We start from the raw sequence: 21,021 nt of genomic DNA on the forward strand, positions 1-21,021 counted from the left end.
ACCGTACTGGAGGTCCTGGGTTCGATTCCCAGGGGAGGGTGAAAAGAAATACTAGTGATTTTACACTCTAATTATTTGTTATTACCCTGGACGGTTCCCTGAAGCCCAGGAGTGATCATCCTTCATGTAAGTAACAATCGAGATAACACCGCGTTAATACGATTCAGTGCCCTTTTCACCATTGGGTGCAGGTAAGGGTTAGAAGTAACTACAGCATATATGCATAATTATCAAATACCGTCGCCAGTGGTCTGCAGGTGTAAAAAAATACCGGTGTGAAAATGTATTTCGGTTATTTATTATTTTTTTATGCAGTATTTCCATTTCTATCAAAATGCATGTTTAAAGAGGTATGCAGCACATGGTCGTGGAACTAGCGTAAGATATGGAGTTAAAAAAATAGAACTGAATTCAGAAGGGTGTGATAGTCATAATTTTTACTGAGTAAAAATTTCTTCATACCTAGATATTTACCTTTTGTAGAATTTGCTGTGATTACAAACCTGTTTGTACAATAACTGCATATTCTTTTCTGAAAATACTGTTTATTTGTTCCTTCTGCTACCACTTTTTGATCATTAACAGAATATGTAAATTCAAAACAGTAGCTGGATTTTGGATTTAGGGTCGTTCCGTCAGACCAGGGTTTGGCAGTTTTCTAAAGGGAGAAAGGCCAAATTGTCATGTGATATGTACACATCAATATGGATTTTTTGTTATGCTAAGATTTATTTTATTTAAAAATTAATTGGAATGGTGTGGAAGCATAGCTTTTGATAACTAAAATATTTCTAGTAAATAGCTTCTTGAACTGAATACATGATTGTAAATTTTCATCTTCTTCTACTAAGTTTATTATCTATTTGGTTCTTAGTTATGTGGCTCGCGAGCCGTTTCTGGAGACCTATGCATTAGACTATTGCCAGCCTAACAACCAGGTGTATGTGAACAACTAATACCTCTGTTACAAGACTGAATATTGAATGTACATATGTATTATGTTACTCACCTATTGTGACTCATCGTGTTGTGTACGGATGTCACACTTGTAACATATGAAGATCTAATGTAACTCATGTTGAGGGTAGTGGTTTGAACTGTTTTTATTCTCATCATCATCGTTTGTTTTTTTTACTGGGATACTTCGTAAGTCCAAATCCTTTAATTTTGACAAAATGATGATTGATAATACTGAAATGTAATTTTTTTTTCATAGGACTAGACAAACACGACAGATATGTTTGTACCCAACATATAGTTACGTGCCGATTACAGACTCCCGATTATTACCTGCTAGTGTAAATATCCGGTGAAAGCTTTTGGGATTATTGATAATAAATAATAAAATAAAAGCGAGAAAAAAAGTTTTTTTCTTGCAAGTACTTTTTTAAGCAGTATTGCCAGCCTGTAATTCTGGAATGTCAGACTTAATTTGTCGCGAGCCGCTCGTAATTTTTGATGTTTGTAATTTACAAGATGGCGGTCATCGGCGGTGCGAGTGACATAGTATGTTGACAAATAAAAAGACTGATATAAAATGTCCAATACTCCATCGACCCGTAAATACGGGGCGCAAAAAATTAGACTCACTAGTAAGTACGCTTAATATTGTTTCGCAAGACTACTTTAAATAACTGTAAATATGTGAATTTTTGGTGTTCCTCATGCTGAACCAATATGGCCTTAAAATATAATTTTGTTCGATTCTTGTTATATTTATACTCATTGATATAGTAATTCAGTATTGTTTGTTTCGTTTCAGTATTGTGCGCCCGAAATCTAGTACGAAAAGATTTATTTCGTAAGTATTTTTAAAGATTTTTGTCGTGAATATCGTAAGCTGTCAATGCAAAATTTTGGCATAGTTTTGTCAATTTGTAATATTTTTTATTGAACTGGCGACGTTCGATATTGACGATTTGATTTGTTTTACAGGTTTGCCTGACCCTTTTGCCAAGATATCGGTAGACGGAAGCGGTCAAGTTCATTCGACCGATACTGTCAAAGCATCCATAGACCCAAAATGGAACTCTTATTATGATTTATATTTGGGCAAAGGTGACGGAGTTACAATAAGGTTAGTCAATCTCTTGTCTTATATTACTTTAATGAATCTTATATCAATATGTTTTAGTCCATTTGTATGCATGATGTCATTAACTAGCTATGAGGTGTGTTACTTAACACATTTGGGTATGTGGTATGTGCTCCATATTATGTCTTTATATCAATAACATCAACACCATACTTGAGGATTCTTTTAATGTAATGTAGAAGCGTAGTAGTCACTTAGTGCCTTTTAATTAATTCAACATCTTTGTTTACACCTTACAAAAAAAAATTCATTGACATTGTATGTCAATATTAAATTATTTACATATTTGTAATTATTTCCACCGTTATGTGTTATGTTTATCTATGGCGACATATTGGAATTTTCGTGTTAAATACAAAACAGTTTTCCCAAGAATGTAAGGGATTTATAGATTACTTAACTCCCGTACAAACACTAAATACATATTCATTACAGTACCACATTTTATCATTTTAACAAATTATAAAAATATAGATTATAATTATGTAAGCACAAACATTGTTTCGTCTAATTGATTTTGAAAATTAAAAAAAAAAAACAGCGAAAAAAGGTGCTTGAACGCCGTTCCACCGTGTTACATGAAAAAAAAACCCATGTTGCACACCCCATAAAAGCGGACTTAAGAAAGGTTCTCACCATGAAACTGAGCAGTCTTGCTCTGTCGAGAGGCCATTCCATGGGGCACGCCGCCACAACGATATAAAAGGGGCACAGATTGTGGAAATAAACAGTTGTAGATGAATTCTCTTCTCTGCGTTTCGCTCTACCTACTTCTGTTTCACCTGCCTCGCTGCGGTGATTCCCGTCTGGACTTTTCGCCTCATTGTATTGCTATTCGGACCCCGCGTCGGAAAGCTGTTATTAGACCTACTGAGGTTGACATACCCGTTCAGCGCTCTAATCTTGGGCTCCCATTCTATTCACTTCCAATAATTTTGTTAAACTTTCTAAAAATCCTTTGTATTAAAATCACCATAAATATTTTATTATTGCCGCTTCTTTTAAAGGAAGCGGTTAGCTTTGAAACCGGTAGACATTATAATTAAGTTATAACAAATTATTTATAGTGATTTTAAAGCTAAGTTATATTTAAATTATAAAATGGAAAATCACAAAGTTATTGCTTCAAATAAAATTATTAAAAAAATCTATTCACTTCCGTCTGGTAGCTAGTGGACCACGGTCCGAAAGTTCCTGTTAGGACTATTAGGTATTATCTACAGGGTTGTTCACAACTGCTACCGTCTACAAGGGTAGCGAAAGCTAAGGCAAATCTGCAGGTTACACCAGCGTGCCCCTGCATAAGTAAGTTACAATACTGATGATAATATTCAAGTATTTTTTTGGTTTCCATTCACAATGGTAACTATAGAGTTCTTTGCGTGACTCTCCCAAATACATATTAAATGCTCATACTGTGCTTTAGGGAATGGAAAAGGGTTAATTTGTTACAAATACAAGTAAATTTGGTTATATTATCAATGGTTTGTGTAAAATAAACTGTTATGGTAATACAATATGTAAACGAAGGTAGTTTAAGGTTTTTTTCCTGTATAATAGTACAATTAGTGATAATTCCTATTAGTCTTAAAGTAATAAGTGACTAACATATTGCTTAATTGAATTAATTATATCATACTGCAAATGTCTTTTTTCTTATTGGTCGTTTTCTTTATGACTTAGAATTGTGACCTTCCAGCAAATCCAGGTTTGTCAATTCTCTTCACCCTTCCCCGTCCTGAGCCGTGTGGATAGGGAATAAAGCGAGGCTTCGGTTAGCTCCGCTATGTCTCTCTAGCATATTGGTGTTCTTCTTCTGCTGCTTCTTTTCTCCTCCACTTTCTCAATTGTTAAGAATTTCTCTAGATTGACATCCATCATAGTAGGGTGAATGACATGTCCGAAATATTGGAGGATTCACCAAGAACAAATGGTGCACAGTCTAACTTCAATATCCAAGTCTTCCAGAATGGACACATTCAGAGAATGTGCTGAGACATCTCTTGGCATAGTTATGATATATTAGATGACAATTTTTTTCTGCTTAAAATGGGGTGTGGCGTGCACCACCATGAATGCTTACCTAACAGTTAAAAGGTTTACATGGTAATAGAGCTGTCATTGAAATAAAAATCAAGAATCCTAAATCATTTAATATTCTTTAATTGTCTTATTTCATTCATCTCACTGTTTGAATTGTCTGCTTGATTGACATACATGTCTGGTTTAATTATAAAAATGAATATAACTTTATTTAGTTTTGTGCATGTTTTCAGTATATGGAATCACAGGAAGATTCACAAGCGGCAAGGGTCCGGATTTCTGGGCTGCGTCAGGATACCGGCGGCTACTGTACAAAGGCTCAAAGACACAGGATGTAAGTTTGCCTTATCATTATCTAGGCCACACTCGATACTGGCTGCTTTATCATGACTTCCTGGCTAGTCTGAATTGTGTACACTACCGTCTGTGTACGTATTTCCTGCGCGATCACTCTGATGTCATCATTCTGAAAGCACATGAATGGGATAGTGTATTATATTTTAAACATTTAGTTGAATGTATCTTTAAAATACTTTGTCTTACAATCAAGTAATGTGAATTTACTATATTTCACATTAATACGAAGAATTATGCTGTCATTTTTTAAAGATAAAACAGTTAAACAATTGAGGCATTGTATAAATATTTTTTTAAATTAAGATTGAGGATAGGAAACTGATAATTTATTTTATTATTTTGAGAAATAAAAAGACTTTGTGTTTTGATCCACTCACATTTTTATTAACCAACTAGTATCAAGTCATAAATTAAACCCTGAAGAGGGCAACAGGTTGTTGCCGAAACTAGTTGGTTAATAAAAATGTGAGTGGATCAAAACACAAAGTCTTTTTATTTCTCAAAATAATATATCAATATGATCCACAAAGTTAATGCTTTCAATATTAAAAACAAATGATAATTTAATTAACATAAAAGATATTATATGCATATGTATGCGTCCTGACATCAAAATCAGCAAAATCTACATTTTAGGGATTCATCTTACAGTTACTCTTGATGAGTTACTCCTTATTACCATTTCTGCATTTTAAAAATTACCAAAATTTCAGATAGTATTTATTTAGTGATTTACATAATTATTAACATAATTCATAATTCCAATTTATTGTTATGTGAGTACAACCGCATATAAATAAAAATTTGTTTTTCCCTCCTTCTTTCTTTCTGAGTGTGTCTGATTTTGATATATCAGAATATATATTTAAAATTATCCTTTTTTGTTGATTCTAGACCAATGTCTAGAGCTGTGCAAGGCGAGTGCTGGCGACACGGAGGCGGTGCGGGGGGAGATCATCGTGTCCCTGCTGTCCAGGGATGGGGGCTCCTGCGGGCGCTCTCCACTGGCCGTAGTGGGTCCCGCCGGAGACTTACGCCCCCCCACCCTGCCTGCCGGCTGGGAAGAGAGAACCACCTCTGATGGCAGGTATGCGGAATTTCAGTACCCATATTTTTCTATGTGGAATTCATTTGTCTATGTAAAGAAAAATATTCAATATAAATGCCGTATCAACCTGGTGATCTAAAGATGTCTTTAGAATATGATATATGGAGATGTTTTTTAACTACAGAAAAAATTGGACTAGAAAGATAGATTTAACTTGTTTATCTATTATCTAAATCTTATCTTAGATGTATCAATGCTCTTCCTTATATAGAAGTTACCTCCAGTGTTGTTGACACAACTAGATTTTTATGAGATCATTTTGGTTATGCCAAGTATGGGTTGTTCTTGCTATGCTATCTAAATGCTTTAAATCATTCTCTCCTCATACACTTGTTCCCCATGGTTAAACCATCCATTAGTTAAAATAATATTTTTCAGGACATATTTTGTGAACCACGTGACGCGTACAACTCAGTGGAATCGTCCGACCCGACCTGCGGAAGAGACGGAGACTTCTCCCGTGACACCGCGACACGCTCGCAGCAGCTCCCAGGGGGCGTCCCTCCCCACCTCGCCTTCCTCGCCCGCCCTCGCCTCCCCTGCGCCACCCGCTGCCGCTGCGGTTCACCGCCGCAGCCACAGCAACGCCAACCCTTCTCCGGACACCGCCTTGTCCATAGCCCCCCCGGCCACCGAGCCAACCGACCTTAACGTATCCCTCCCGGCGGAAGTAGCCGCATCGCCCATCAGCCAGAGCATCCACAAACTAAATACCATCCAAAATTACTTGGAAAAGAAAACTGCCATCGAGTTAAAAGCGGCCGAGAAGACTGCCAAGGAAACTAACAACAGGTTTTCTAATGGCCAGATTGCCGATGATGCGACCCAAATACCCACATCCAGCGCCAGCAGTTCCACGACCATCAGTCCGACTAGTCCTAAAAATTCCCTGCATACGGAGATTATGAGCGCCGTACCTAAAGTGGGCCTCAACACCAAGTCCCCGAGGAACTCCCTCATTATACAGAACGGCCACCCTGCTCCCGCCCAACCCGCTAACTCGGTTCCCACCCTGGCTGACAGAGTGCCCCCAGACGACGTGTGGAAGACCAACAAAGTGAACAGCGGTCCTGTCTCTCTCCCCAGTCTGCAGAGGCCCGAACATTTGGTGGTTGACACGCAAATCACTCCAGCTCAACCATCTAGGTAATATTATCTTTGATAATTACTTTGTATTTAATTGTTTTGCAACACAATTTTTATTTTTATAAAAATAAAGTCTACCATTCAGGTAAAAGGAGATATCGCTCACTCCTTTCAAGAACGTCATAAATCAAAAAACTTGATTTTTCAGGAGAACGTTTTTAAGGTTTAAAAATAAAACACAATGTATTAAAAATACATATCAAGCCACTTATTGAACTTTTTACTGTGCAACAGATCTTTTTAGGTAAAACCCGAAGGTTTTTTTTCAATTTGAAAAATATTTAGTATATTTAAAAAAATAATTAAACGATACCTTTTCTTCAAAATGCAAAAAAACACTTTCTGCCCTGTAGCGGGTAAATATTAAGTTAAAAATATGCCGCTTTTGCCGGGATATAGTACATTTTCTGGGCATTACGAAAACATGCACAACTCAAAATTGACGATTTTTGATTTATGACGTTCTTGAAAGGAGTGAGCAATATGTTACTCGTATGAGTGACCTTTGCATCACCAATAGTTGAGAAGTGTTTAGAAAAAAATACCATTTTGAAACCGGCTTTACACGAGCAGCATCAATCAGTTGCTGATCATTATTCTAAGAATTATTTGAGTTTTTGTGAATGTTTCTTCTGCAGTGCAGTTAATATGCAACTTAATCTAAAATTAATAGGCTCGTTATCATCCTTTTTCAATTACTGGCATTTCTATTGATGCTAAACAATCTCTGGGTTTCAGAGCAACTATAATGAAGTTTTCTTAATTATGGTTATTTCTTGATCGGGATTCCTAGAGTTAGTTTGTGGTCCCGTGGTTAACGTTGTGGACTCAGTTTTTATTTCCAACTCTTAAGTTGATTTTGAGCGCAAGGGCCAAGTGGAGTCCAAGGATATTGAAACTGCATACTTTCACACTACATATCTATTCCTCTTTACTGCCCTTTCCCGTGCCATCTCCTCGGTTTCCCTTCGGAGCGATCAAGCAACCCTATGTTCCACTGAGTATTATCGGAAAGTGGTCAAAAACACATCAACCGCTTGATATCAAAATATTATATCAGCCTTACACGTCATTTTGAAATTCAGCAGTCAATATTGCATATAAAAAAGTAATGGTTACCCTATTTGGACGGGAAAGGTATTTCTATCCATTCGGTCAGTTGATGCATAAGGACGGGAAAGGCATTTTTACCTTCTTCCCCGGCCTCATTTCAAAGTCAGAAAAGAAGAAATTATATATTTAATGTTATTATATGAACATTATGTACCAATCTCTTCCAGGGTCTTAACTATATGTATATAATTATCGAATCCCGTTGCCAGCGGTCCGCAGGCTTTAAAAAAACACTTTTGGAATCTGCTACTATCTTTTAGTAGGTAAGTAATATATAATGGTGTTCAATTGCAGCCGCCCTCCATCACTGGTGCTCACGTCCCCCGTGCGGGCGGAGGCCCAGCAGCGCCGCTCCTCGCACCCCGCCACCCCGGGGGGCCCCTGGCCCGACAGGAGGCGCGGCCAGGCGGCGCCTGCCACCCCGGGAGCCCAGGACCTTCCTCCCGGATACGGTATGTCTCACATCTGGTCCAGATTACCCAACAAATGTAACTTCTTCATTTTATTTTCTGCGTATGCACATATGACTGTCTATAAGATTCCAAGTTCACTTTTATGAAGTTCAAATTGTTTCGGAAGCAAATTAATCGGTGGATTAATTTACTTAAATTTTTTTTTGTTCACCCCTTTTTACTGATACTAAGCAACTTTTAATGTTTATTTGAGTTATGCTTCAAACTCCATCTTACAGGCACAAATATGTTAGATAGTTCAATTCAATATTCGGAAGCATCTTACTTAGACACGAGTGCAGAGGGATTTTTTTTAATCTGCCTTTTTTCATTAGTTTCAAATACGCATTAACTAAATGTGTAAATGTACGGTACCGTAAAGTGAATGAGTAAACATTTTTTGGCAAAATGTCCAATAGCTATTATAGGAATGTAGATTTGATTTTTTTTTTGTGTAGGGGCAGTAGTCCAGAAAAGGTTTGGACCTAAGCTCTAAGATGCTCTGAAGTTCATGGTAATTTAATTTTCTAGAGGTACGCACAACGCAGCAGGGGCAGGTGTACTTCTACCACATAAAGTCAGGCGTGTCCACGTGGCACGACCCACGCATCCCGCGCGACTTCAGTCCCGCCGCCCTCGCCGCCGACACTCTGGGCCCCTTGCCCCCCGGCTGGGAGATGCGCCAAACTGCCTCGGGAAGGGTAAGTGCGCTATTTATCTTGCTTTCAAATAATACAATGTGTTTATACATTAGACAAGGGCAATTATAATAACTATGAAAGCATTTCGATTATTAAATCAGCTCCACGATCTAACATTTGTTCCATTTTACAGGTGTACTTTGTGGACCACAACAATCGCACAACGCAGTTTACTGACCCCCGACTCAACTCGCAAATACTGAACACGCTCATAACCAAACAAGGGAGGACGGGGCCTTCTGCCAGTACTCCGTCTCGGCCCGTCACCGCCGCTGTCACGACCGCCAATGCGACCTCCACCATGACCACGGCGAGTTCTTCCACGGCGGCTCATACCACTCCCTCTTCATCGGGTTCTACCACCCAGACGGCCAGGAGTAACGAAGGCAGTGCGCAGGCCAGGGTGGTGCCCAATGTGGCGGCGGCGGCCAGCGGTGGAGCGTCGGCCAACTCTGTTGCGGAACCCCCCCACGGTGACTTGCCCCCTAACCTGCAGGACAGTAGCGACCTCCTCCCCAAGTACAGGAGAGACCTGGCTGCTAAGATGAAGGTGCTGAGGAATGAACTCTTGGCTATGCAGCCGCAAAGCGGGCACTGTAAACTGGAGGTAATTTCATTTTATTCCTTAATAGTCACGCATAGTCAGACTCATCTGCATTGTTGTCTCCTGCATGAGTGTGGGTATGTAACCCCTGTCAGTGGACTTAGCTATTGCTATAATTTCTACTATCTTAATTAATAATATATTATTGCAATGTCTCACGACTTGCACACTTATAGTTGATACTTCTGCGTACATGTGATAGAAGTTTGACCTCGATCTTGTTGTTTTGCTTAGATATGACTTGTAGTATGAATCGAGGAGGAACTCGGAGCAGTGATTGATCAGGAAACATCATAAATCTCGCCATGAATTTAGTTGTTCTATTACTGACAAGTGCTGTTTGGTGTTTGCCTGTTTCTAGGTTTCCCGAGAGGAGATATTCGAGGAGTCGTACCGGCTGCTGATGAAGATGCGGGCCAAGGAACTGCGCAAGCGGCTCATGGTGAAGTTCAAAGGCGAAGAGGGGCTAGACTACGGGGGCGTGGCGCGCGAGTGGTTGTTGCTGCTCTCTCGGGAGATGCTCAACCCGCACTACGGCTTGTTCCAGTACAGCAGCGGCAGCCACTACACGTTGCAGATCAACCCAGACTCTGGTAATGAGATTTCTTTTTATATCTGCAATTTACATTCAATCATTGATTGTTATGATTGTTATCACCCGGTCAAAAAATATGAAATATAGACCCAGTCACAATATAGGAATTTCATTCAATTGATGTATGTAAGCTCTTGACAAAACTGAATGGTAAAATCAAAAAGGTCGACACCATCAAATATATGAATTCATGGCAATTAATTACCCCTTTTGTATATTTCGATTGAGGATGGCCAGTTGAATTTTTTTAACCTTTTTTTGGCGTTGGATTAGGAAATTCAACCTTGCATCCTAGAAGTTGTTCAATAATTCATTCTATACTCAAATGCACCTTACTTAAATGCGGGTAAAGAGGGTTTGTTTGCTATGTTTTTTGTTTTCATTTACATAATGACAATCGTGTTAATTGTGTCCATCTGTTGCAGGCGTGAATCCAGACCACCTGTCGTACTTCCACTTTGCGGGGCGCGTGCTCGGCATCGCCACCTTCCACGGGCACCACCTGGAGGGGGGCTTCACCACGCCCTTCTACCGCCAGCTGCTGGGCAAGCCCGTCACCCTCGGGGACATCGAGGGCGTGGATCCCGAGTTGCACAGAAGCCTCACCTGGATGCTGTAAGACCATTATACTATTAATTTAATATTACAGTGGAACCCCTATTTTATATTTTTTAAACCCTTTCAGGCAGCAGACCAACAAAAATAAAACCTAATGAAAGTATATTTTTTTATACAGATGTAAAGGATATTATGAAAACTTACCAAATATATACACCGAATGGTGTTTGAGCTGCCGTTTACTCAGAAAAACACAGTTTGAATATTCAGGGTTGTCACAGCTTGATACAGAAAACACATTTACTTATAAATATAGCGGAATATAACTGTGTTTATAAAATATGTTTATTTATTTATGTTTACTTAGATTAGAAAAGAATTAGAAAAGGATTTAATGTTAATGTTGCACGAAAATATAGTCATTTTAAATAAACTAGTCAGTAACCCTGTATCAGAGACTATCAATGAAAGCTTTTATAAAGATGACTGTAACTTTGATAATGTCAGTAAATTGTAATATTTTAGTATTTCTTGATCTTACTAATACATAGATGTCTATATATTCTAATAAAAAAATATTCCAATCGGATTTGATATTGGCTAGCGACAAGCTCAAAGGAGAGCTCATTTTGTATGGGCGGCCTGGCGAGCACGGAATTGGAGGGCGCGTTAACGCGCTCGTGGTAGCGAATCGGTTAAGGGACTGAATGAAAAAACCCAAATGACAAATGCATTGTTATTTCAGAGAAAACAAGATAGCTGGTGTAATAGACACTACTTTCCAAGTGGAATTCAGTAGTTTCGGGGAGCTGAAAGTCCACGAGCTGAAACCAGGAGGAGGAAGCATTCCTGTTACTGAAGATAACAAGAGGGAATATGTTAAACTTTACGTCAACTACAGGTTCATGCGAGGCATTGAACAGCAATTCTTAGCTCTTCAGAAAGGTTTGTCCAGATTAATACTACACCAAATTACTACAATACAATGTAACATTCTTATTTTGCTCCACACATCATTTTGATCATTTTAAAAAGTTTGATAGAATTTAAAATTCGAAATAAATTTATGATAAAAATTATTTTCAACACAAAACCCTAATACAATACAGGATTAGTGAGTAACAGTACGAAACTGAGGTAACAGTACGTTCTGTGCACCGTGCCTGCGTTTTGATTGGCCGATTAAAAAATTTCAAAGATTTTCAAAGAATTTTAATTTATGAAAAGCACAGAAAAAATTATTGTTAATATTTATCTTATCGTAGAACATTCGAGGGCCTTTTGATATATGCTTTCATATTGTAATGCACAGAAAAATGCTCCCCGTATCTGAATGTTTTCAAATTCAAGAAGATATTTCAAAGCAAAATTATTGAAATAAATTTTGTTTTTCAGGTTTCTCCGAGTTGATTCCTTCTCAGTATCTTCGACCGTTTGATGAGCGTGAGTTGGAGCTCATAATCGGTGGTATTTCCTCTATAGACGTGAATGACTGGAAGCAGTATACTCGGCTAAAGCACTGTACTCCCGATACGCCTGTTGTGCAGTGGTTCTGGCAGGTCTGCATCTTCACTATTAAGTCACGTACTAGCGTAAAATTTATTCAATGGAATTTTATATAATCTAATTACGCATAGGGTTTAAACCCTTTTTACGTGAAATTTAAGAAAATTCAATAAATAATTGGGATTTGCAACTCAAAAAGTATTTTGAACATTATTTGTGTTTTTGCTGACAAAAGCTTTTTTCGTTTAAAATTATTTATTTTAATTTTTTTTTATTATTGTATTCTAATTTTATGTGTATTGTTTTTTGTAGAAGAAAAATATTTAAGATTTAATAATCATTTAAAAATATGAAAATTATAAAAAAACTAAATAGATACTAAAAGATACTAAAATGTGAAAGACAAATAATAAAAAAAACATGAAAACTCACCCAGTCATTGGCAGAATGGTGAATGTTACAGTGTCATTAGTTTAGTAAATACTCAAGACTTATTATTCCCTTCTCAAAAAATCTTACATGTAACATCTTATACATAGATATTTTGTCTGCGATCTTCTTCCTTCAGAAAAGCATCCAAGTAGTTTTGGTTGGTTGTCCATAGTGGAACCTACAACTGAGTTTGGCAAATTGTCCCAGTCTTAAACCACTGTTAGCTTTTAGGACAGTAACAATCCCACCCCTTTTATATCGTTTCTCTCCTTGGCAGGCCGTGGAGAGCTACTCGGTGGAGATGCGCGCACGCCTCCTGCAGTTTGTCACCGGGTCGAGCCGCGTGCCGCTGCAGGGATTCAAGGCGCTGCAGGGCTCCACGGGGGCTGCGGGCCCCCGTTTGTTCACCATCCACTGCGTGGAGGCACCGCCCAACAGCCTGCCCAAGGCGCACACCTGCTTCAACAGGATTGACATGCCGCCGTACGCGACGCACAGGATACTCTACGACAAGCTTACCCAGGCCGTCGAGGAGACTTGTGGTTTCGCGGTCGAGTGAGTCAAACAACCGCTCATTTTTTTTATAGGTATACATATTTTTTCTGGTCGTCATTTTGATCAAGTTTTTTTTCCTTCAAATTTGTTTAACCTTCCCCTTCCGGTGATATGTATTTCCTACAACTTGACTTCAAAAATGAGAATATCAATATAAAATATAATAGATACGGGCTCAGAATTTTTGTATTCCTCCGTAATAAGTTAATGTGTTACATAAAAGTATTATAATTTACATTTATTTATTTGCAGCAATGGAAATAAATAAATTGTTAAAAAAAACCAGGATAGAATCACCAATACATAAACATTTCTTAGAGTATACGTGCGTGCCGCACTTTGTGTACGCGACTTCATACTGTTACCGACGATCTCATTTTAGTTGCGAACAAGTCGTCATTCAGGGTAGTCGTGTCATTACGCTAGCTACGGTGGCTACTTGCGATGTATTTTTTAAATTTTTTTAGGTATTTACCAGAGCTTACATTACAAAATTGCTACATTTCAAATTCAACTTTGCTGAATAAAAGCAACACTTAGGAATATTTACATTTTTCCTGTTTTTAAATCGCATTTTCATATGGTGTACAAAATACATATCACCGGTGCAAGCGGAAGTTTTTATCACCGTAAGGGAAGGGTTAAAACCTGTTCTCAAAAATTCTTTCACTTTCAGTGTAACCTAAAAATACCTAACCTAATATGCATAAATAACTATTTTTCATAGATTATTGTCAGTGGAGTATAATAATTTTGCGCATTATTAAAATTATTTTTGTTTAGGTGTGATCGTTGTCCAAATTTAATATTTTAGTCATTGCTATGTTTAGTTTGTTTCCTCTTGCACTATAATTTGTATCAAACATCTGTCTAGATTTATATTCACAGAGTTAGCTAGTAAGAAATTATCTAATTATTAATTATTATTATTCACAAAGTTTTATATTGTAAAGAATATATTTTCATAATCTTTATGTTCGACGGTGCACTTTCATTTTTTGTGTCAAATGCAATATAGAGTTAAATTTTTTATCCGAGTAACTTTGTATAAATATATATATTTATAAAAACCCTTATCCGCACCCGATGGTGCATAGGGCAATCATATAAACGCAGTGTTAACTTGATCGTTAACACATGAAGAAAATTTATTATTAGATTAAAACCAATATTTTTAGCTTTTCCACTTTTTTATTTGACCAGCGACCGGGTTTCGTCGTTACCGACATCATCAGACTGGTGAGAGGCTTTACAAATTTGTATGTTATATATAAAAGAAGGCAGGAGTTGATAACCATGATTTGATATAATTTTATGAGAAATTAATTTAATTTTAGTGAATTTAAGTATTGTATGATATTTTAAATATTTTTTTATAAAGGTTTTTTGTATTGAAAGCACGATTTTATATAAAGTTAAAATAGATTTGTATTTTTTGTAAATGAATTTAAATTATGTAACGAGGTATCAGGAAATGCTGGTTGACGGCTCCTTCCACTAAGCTGTGGTTGTCCGGGGGGAGTCCGAAGTTCTCTGAAATGTAAATTTCCCGGCAGTCATTTCTTATCGACAAGACATTAAGGCATCTATTGTTTCTTTTACAATACAATAGATGTTTCTTTTACAATACAATACAATACAATAGATGCCTTAATGTCTTGTCGATAAGAAATGACTGCCGGGAAATTTACATTTCAGAGAACTTCGGACTCCCCCCGGACAACCACAGCTTAGTGGAAGGAGCCGTCAACCAGCATTTCCTGATACCTCGTTACATAATTTAAATTCATTTACAAAAAATACAAATCTATTTTAACTTTATATAAAATCGTGCTTTCAATACAAAAAACCTTTATAAAAAAATATTTAAAATATCATACAATACTTAAATTCACTAAAATTAAATTAATTTCTCATAAAATTATATCAAATCATGGTTATCAACTCCTGCCTTCTTTTATATATAACATACAAATTTGTAAAGCCTCTCACCAGTCTGATGATGTCGGTAACGACGAAACCCGGTCGCTGGTCAAATAAAAAAGTGGAAAAGCTAAAAATATTGGTTTTAATCTAATAATAAATTAAAAATGCAATTCCATCACGAAGTGTCAGTGGATAATATAAATCTACATGAAGAAAAGATGATCAGCCCTCCGTTTCAGGTACCAGTCTAGGGTATTATTAAATAAATATTAGAGTGAAAAAATCACTTATATTTATTTGATCCCCCCCTAGAGATTAAACTCGGGACCTCCAGTACGGTAGCTTATTGTGCTGCCCATTAGCACACTACGGAGGTGGATACATATATAAATACATAAACCATTTTAAAAATTGTTACTGCCTGCAATAAAAAAATGCTTTTTTAAAGAAAATGTCAATGTTGTATGTATAGTTTGGGCTTTATTTTCTTGTTCCATGCAAAAATCACAATTTGATTCTAATTACTAAGAGTCTTCATATTGACTGCCGCATTCGCTTAGTTTTACTTTTTAGTTTAATCTCAAACTCTGTCTCAATGTGTGTTTATTCACTCAATATAGTTTGTAAATAACTTTTACACAAAGAGGGATTGTTATCGAGATATGGTAGATACTCGGAGATGAATAAGTTTTGGCAAAGAGAATATAGAGGTCTGGCCATTTACAGGACTTAAAGCCCAATAATTATCCATGTTACACTGTGTAATGTGATAACTTAAACTAGCCAATGACAGGTCTCAGGCCCTGTAAATGTGAGGCTTCCCACAAAACCTATTCATCTATGATGATCTATCTAAAATAATTAGATATTTTGTAGTTGGTATGAGCGGATTATAGGAACCAAAAATGACTTCCATTCTTTGACACATTTATTTTGTAATTTTACTGTGAACTTTGTATTATCAAATTACTGTGTTCTATGTAAATACCTATTTAAGCAAATCGCTTATTATTCATTAATATAATTTATATGTAAATATATAAAGAATTAATATAGAATTAAGTTAAAGTGATAACCAATATGCCTTGTATTATTATTTCGGTCCGAGTGATTATGTTACGTGTACTCCACTCTCTTTATATTCTAGTTTACTGTTACATGTTTATACTCTCCAATTACTATTAATTCCTTGTCATTTCACTACTACTTCTACCATCACACTGTTTTACTACAGGGGTAGGCAGAAAACAAATGGCTTATTATTAACATAAAAACAAAACGCAATACATACATTATCTTTTTCTCGGTAATGACATTGTCAGACATACTTGGTATTTACTATCAGACAATCCCTTAGTTTTGAAAATGAAAATTTACCGATAAACTTTAAGAATTTTTAAATCAACCTTTTTTTAAATCAGATTTTACATTTGTATTAATATTAATTTAAACTTTTCTTTTTCAAATTATGAAATTCTCACAGTCAAAATATTGTTTGTAGTTGAGTGATTCGAATTCAAAGTAATTTTATTTTTCACTATACAATATGTCTAGGTATTATAATGAAATCAATATGTATGTGCCTTTTATCTAAATAAGACTAGAAAGATATTAATTAACCTTGATGTCATTTTTGTAGGCAATATTAGAAATTTTTTTTTTTTTTATTGTTAAAAAAATAGATTTCATTACTTAGTGGCTGTATCATTTTAAACCAAGTATGGTACATTTATAAAAAAAAGATAAGAGTAATTTATTGATTGCAAGATTTCTCAAAAGGTTTTTTTTTGGAAATTTTATACTGAATTTTGAATATTTAAAGCATATCTTTATGATTCTATTTCATAAATGTATAAAAATTATGTTTTACATAATAATAATTTTGGATGCAATTATCTGTTAATCAACATTAAAATGAAGTCAAAGATGTGAAGTTCTGCAGTAGTTGTGTATCATTTGTTGTTCTGTAGCACCACAGATACTTACCACGCCAAATGCCTGGTTTGAAATATGTGTCAGTATTTTAAAACTGTATGGAAAATTCATTCAGAATCTGCTTTATTAAAAAATTTGTATGGGAAATAATTTGATGTTCATAATTTAAATTTATGAGTAAATAAAAGAATTAAATAGGGTATTTTTTTACGTGATATGACTGTTATTTATAAAGTGGATCTGAAAAAGTATTTCATTAAAAAAAATTGTATTAGAAGTAAATGTTTTTTTTTTTACCAATATGCCTATGAATATACATATGTACATGATCCACCATAAAAAGAACTATTCCAACAAGGTTTAAAATTGTTCGGCCATAAATTGACAATTAAAAACGAACCATTTTTTAAGCAAAATGTAAAAAAACTGGGTGTTTTACAACAGATGAAAAATATTATGAATCAAAGTCCACTAAATTGTTGTTTCTTTTCTAATGGAATTTTACAAGATAATCACTGCTTAAAACGCAGCGGAAGGAAGGTGATATTTAGGGTAAATCATATCTAATAAAATAATGATTGGTTCTGAATAAAAGGAACGAATTACATGTGAAGATATTATACTATTACCTCAGTGCAATTTTATTATTAAGGCATGACCAGACATGAGGAGAATCATATCACCTTTTCATAAATTAACCCTATTTCTACATTTTAATTCTATTACTGATCTAAACAAAATTGTACATTGAATGACCATAAAAAAATGCATTAATTTTTCGAGTAAATTGTTTTTACATTCAACATTGGGTGAGATTTTATATCTACATCATCATAAAAATGATATTAAATCTTCTAATATCAGAATTTAATATGTTACATATAAATTACAAAACAAATTGAAAGCTGATTTGTAATGTTCTATGACTCATTAATAATAATTTTATACATACTCAACAGAATAATGGGAGAATTAAAAGCACATATCGACAAAGCTATGCCAAAGGCACAATATTTAAAAACTAAAAGAAATCAGTTTTCTAATTTAGGAAAAGCAAGGAAAAATTAAGATTCTAAATCTTATTTCCGCAAAATGTTTTTCGTTCCAAAAAAATATGGTAAAAATGGAATTATTGTGCATAAAAATCAAAACTTATTTGTTAGTTTTCTGTTTTAACCCTGGATTTATAACCTCTCATCTATCAGACTGTGCTGTATGCGTGTTTAGTGTTTGATCACATAAAAAGTATACAAAATGAATAATTTTTGTTTTTTTTTATTATTTATTATTATGTATTTAAATTAATGACTAAACAGGTCTCAACCTGGAATCATATTGTTTTCTATTTTATTTACCTAGTAATTATTTCCACTCTGAATGTGGTAGTCTGAAGCTACAAATCTACTATGTTTGCGAATAAGTAGCGTTTTGCGATTGCCACCAGTAGATTAGTTCATGAGTTTGCAGCGTGCAACGATCCTATGTACAGCAATTACTTTTGACCTACTGCAATGACAAAAATTAATACGGATTACGCTTTTTGCATTTTTTGTATTTTTACCATTGAAGACGCTCCAAATCCAGGAAAGTATACATATTCGCGATAGAGTGGATAGATACTCTTAAATATGGTTATAAATCGAGGGTTAAAGAATGGATGTAAAATCAGTCAAAAGCTGCTATTTGAGTATGGTATATCTAGTAGTTTAAAAGTTATATGACGCGGCACGTACATTTGATATAATAATATGATATTGCTGAGGTTCAGAAATAAATATATATTAATTCTATTTCATTACATCCATATAGTTAATTATATTTCAATCACTTATTAAAAGGCAATGAGCAAATCAGTACAAGGAGTTTTGCATTAATTTTTTTTATTAATGCTTTCACTGACGCTGCTATTGCTGACGTAAATTACAGTATGTGCATAAAACAAGTGATCAATGATTGATAAGAAAAAAATATACTATTTTGGCCATTGCCCTTTACATGAAACAATATAAGATTGTAGTAGTTTATTCAAATGTAGCACAAATATTTTGTAATTGTTAAAGTCTAATTTGATATTACGTATATTTTTTATTTTTTTACCATGTAAATTATAAATATTTCACATTTAAGTCATACGTAAGTATAATTTGGAATATTTAGGCTTTGTTTTTCCCGCTATATATATATATGTATACATATTTAAGTTAAGGAATACTTTATTTGAGTTAACAGGTTACATATTAATAATATCTCATTAAATATCACAAAAAACTTTTAGTATTTTTATATATATGTTTCTAAATCTTGTATTATTTTTTAATAAAAATTTCCTGGAAGAACTAAAAAAAGATAACGAGTGTTCAATATTTGAAGGCAATTTCCACAAATTATGGGGAAAATTAAACAATGAATTGTGTAATTAAACATGTTTATTAATTATTGTTTAAGGGCTTTTAGGGGCTAAAAAAAAGTGAGTTATTAATTGCTGTTAAACTATTCTGTAAATGATGGATATAGTATGTAAATGTTATTGGTATCATTGCACCTAATTTTTCAATGATTTTCTACAATTCACACAACCTTACAAAATTATTGTAAAGTTATTTATAGACAGGAACATTATTTACACTATATTTTACTCCCAATACACACGTTTGTTTACTAAGGCGAACATAACGCAATTACATCTCAGGATACATTAAGTCGATGTTGCTTTGCCCCACATTCGTTTTCATATATCCTATGACATAATTTCTTTGTACACTAGTACATAAGGTTTCATTTATTTAAATACTCTTTTCTTTAAATATTGTACCCGCTTGTTTTTATTTTGAAACATTTGTCTATAAAATTATCCTATGTATTCTAAGGAATGCTTTTACTTATCATTTTCTCTTTTTGCAATTTTATTTCTAAACTTGATAAAATTACATTTTGCATCGTTATCTTGATTGTTAATCATAAGTCTTGCACCAGAGGTTCCAGTCCGGGTTAGTATTAAATAAGTATCGGAGTGAAAATTTTTAACCCTGTGTCATCATGAGCGAAATTTTACATTATCTTCTATAAATTATTTTAAATAAATCACGTAAAAACACTTGTGTGACAATAGAATTCTGAGAAAAAAATAATTATTAATGAAAAAAAAACTTAATAATCTTGCCGTAAGTTTCTCAATCGGCCTTATAAATAAATCGTTGCCGCAAGTCGGCAGATGACTAAAAATAATGCTTAAATAACTAAATTTTTACATATTCACCGATGATTAATTCATATAATGATTTTAATGAAGCATTGTGTTTATTCTAATTATATCAAGTCTGTCACTGGGGAGATATTAATAACGCCGAAGACATTAAGAAAACTTGTTAATTCAAAATTGAATCTCTTTTACATTAAATAATCATAAATGGTCCATATAAAATTATTAAATGTAAAGTTTCCATTTTATGACTAAGATTTGTATATTTATTCTATCAAAAAATGGTTCTATTTTAAGACTTTTTAATGATTTGTTTTATGTTTTACTTATATTGCCTCGTCAATAATATACATATTTTGATGAAATTCACAGCATCAGTTCAAAACTACGCATTAAAATATAACCATATTGCAAATATTTCACTTTTAAAAATAGATTTTTTAAAATTTATGAATACATATTCCTATAAATTAAATAAAGGGTTTGATATTTATTTACTCTGTAGAATTGGTATATCGTTTTCAATTTATTTTTGAACTGAGGTATTAAACGACAGTCCTCGTTTGCAGTTTGATCTCTACTTCAGGTTAGAAAGATGTTCCAATTTACATGGCTTGAAGATTATAAGATATGTATAATGTATGTTTTATAATACACTGATCTTAAATTTTCAAAAGTTGAATTACATTTACCCAG

At 34.5% G+C, this 21,021-nt stretch overlaps 1 protein-coding gene across 1 annotated transcript; it reads left to right on the forward strand.

Annotated features, from left to right (window-relative positions):
- The first annotated feature begins 1,457 nt into the window (after window positions 1-1,457).
- Window positions 1,458-13,405, forward strand: Smurf (SMAD specific E3 ubiquitin protein ligase). The gene is made up of 14 exons (XM_088272339.1): window positions 1,458-1,592; window positions 1,763-1,801; window positions 1,936-2,077; window positions 4,372-4,472; window positions 5,390-5,582; window positions 5,982-6,749; window positions 8,157-8,314; window positions 8,846-9,015; window positions 9,149-9,622; window positions 9,981-10,212; window positions 10,640-10,829; window positions 11,518-11,717; window positions 12,168-12,331; window positions 12,988-13,405. The coding sequence occupies exons 1-14, from the start codon at window positions 1,538-1,540 to the stop codon at window positions 13,267-13,269; spliced, it is 3,168 nt and encodes a 1,055-aa protein (XP_088128465.1). The 5' UTR covers window positions 1,458-1,537; the 3' UTR covers window positions 13,270-13,405.
- Window positions 13,406-21,021: the final 7,616 nt, after the last annotated feature.

This window comes from Brachycentrus maculatus, unplaced genomic scaffold (genome assembly GCF_059751285.1).
Source record: "Brachycentrus maculatus isolate JH-2025_06_01 unplaced genomic scaffold, ASM5975128v1 h1tg000494l, whole genome shotgun sequence".
In the NCBI taxonomy this organism is placed as follows: Eukaryota; Metazoa; Arthropoda; class Insecta; order Trichoptera; family Brachycentridae; genus Brachycentrus; species Brachycentrus maculatus.

Bases quoted from the DNA above. Each gene is read 5' to 3' on its own strand.
- Smurf (XM_088272339.1), top strand. From the start codon at position 1,538: ATGTCCAATACTCCATCGACCCGTAAATACGGGGCGCAAAAAATTAGA. The intron at 1,593-1,762 runs GTAAGTACGCTT...GTTTCGTTTCAG, and splicing joins GCAAAAAATTAGACTCACTA to TATTGTGCGCCCGAAATCTA. The intron at 2,078-4,371 runs GTTAGTCAATCT...GCATGTTTTCAG, and splicing joins GGTGACGGAGTTACAATAAG to TATATGGAATCACAGGAAGA.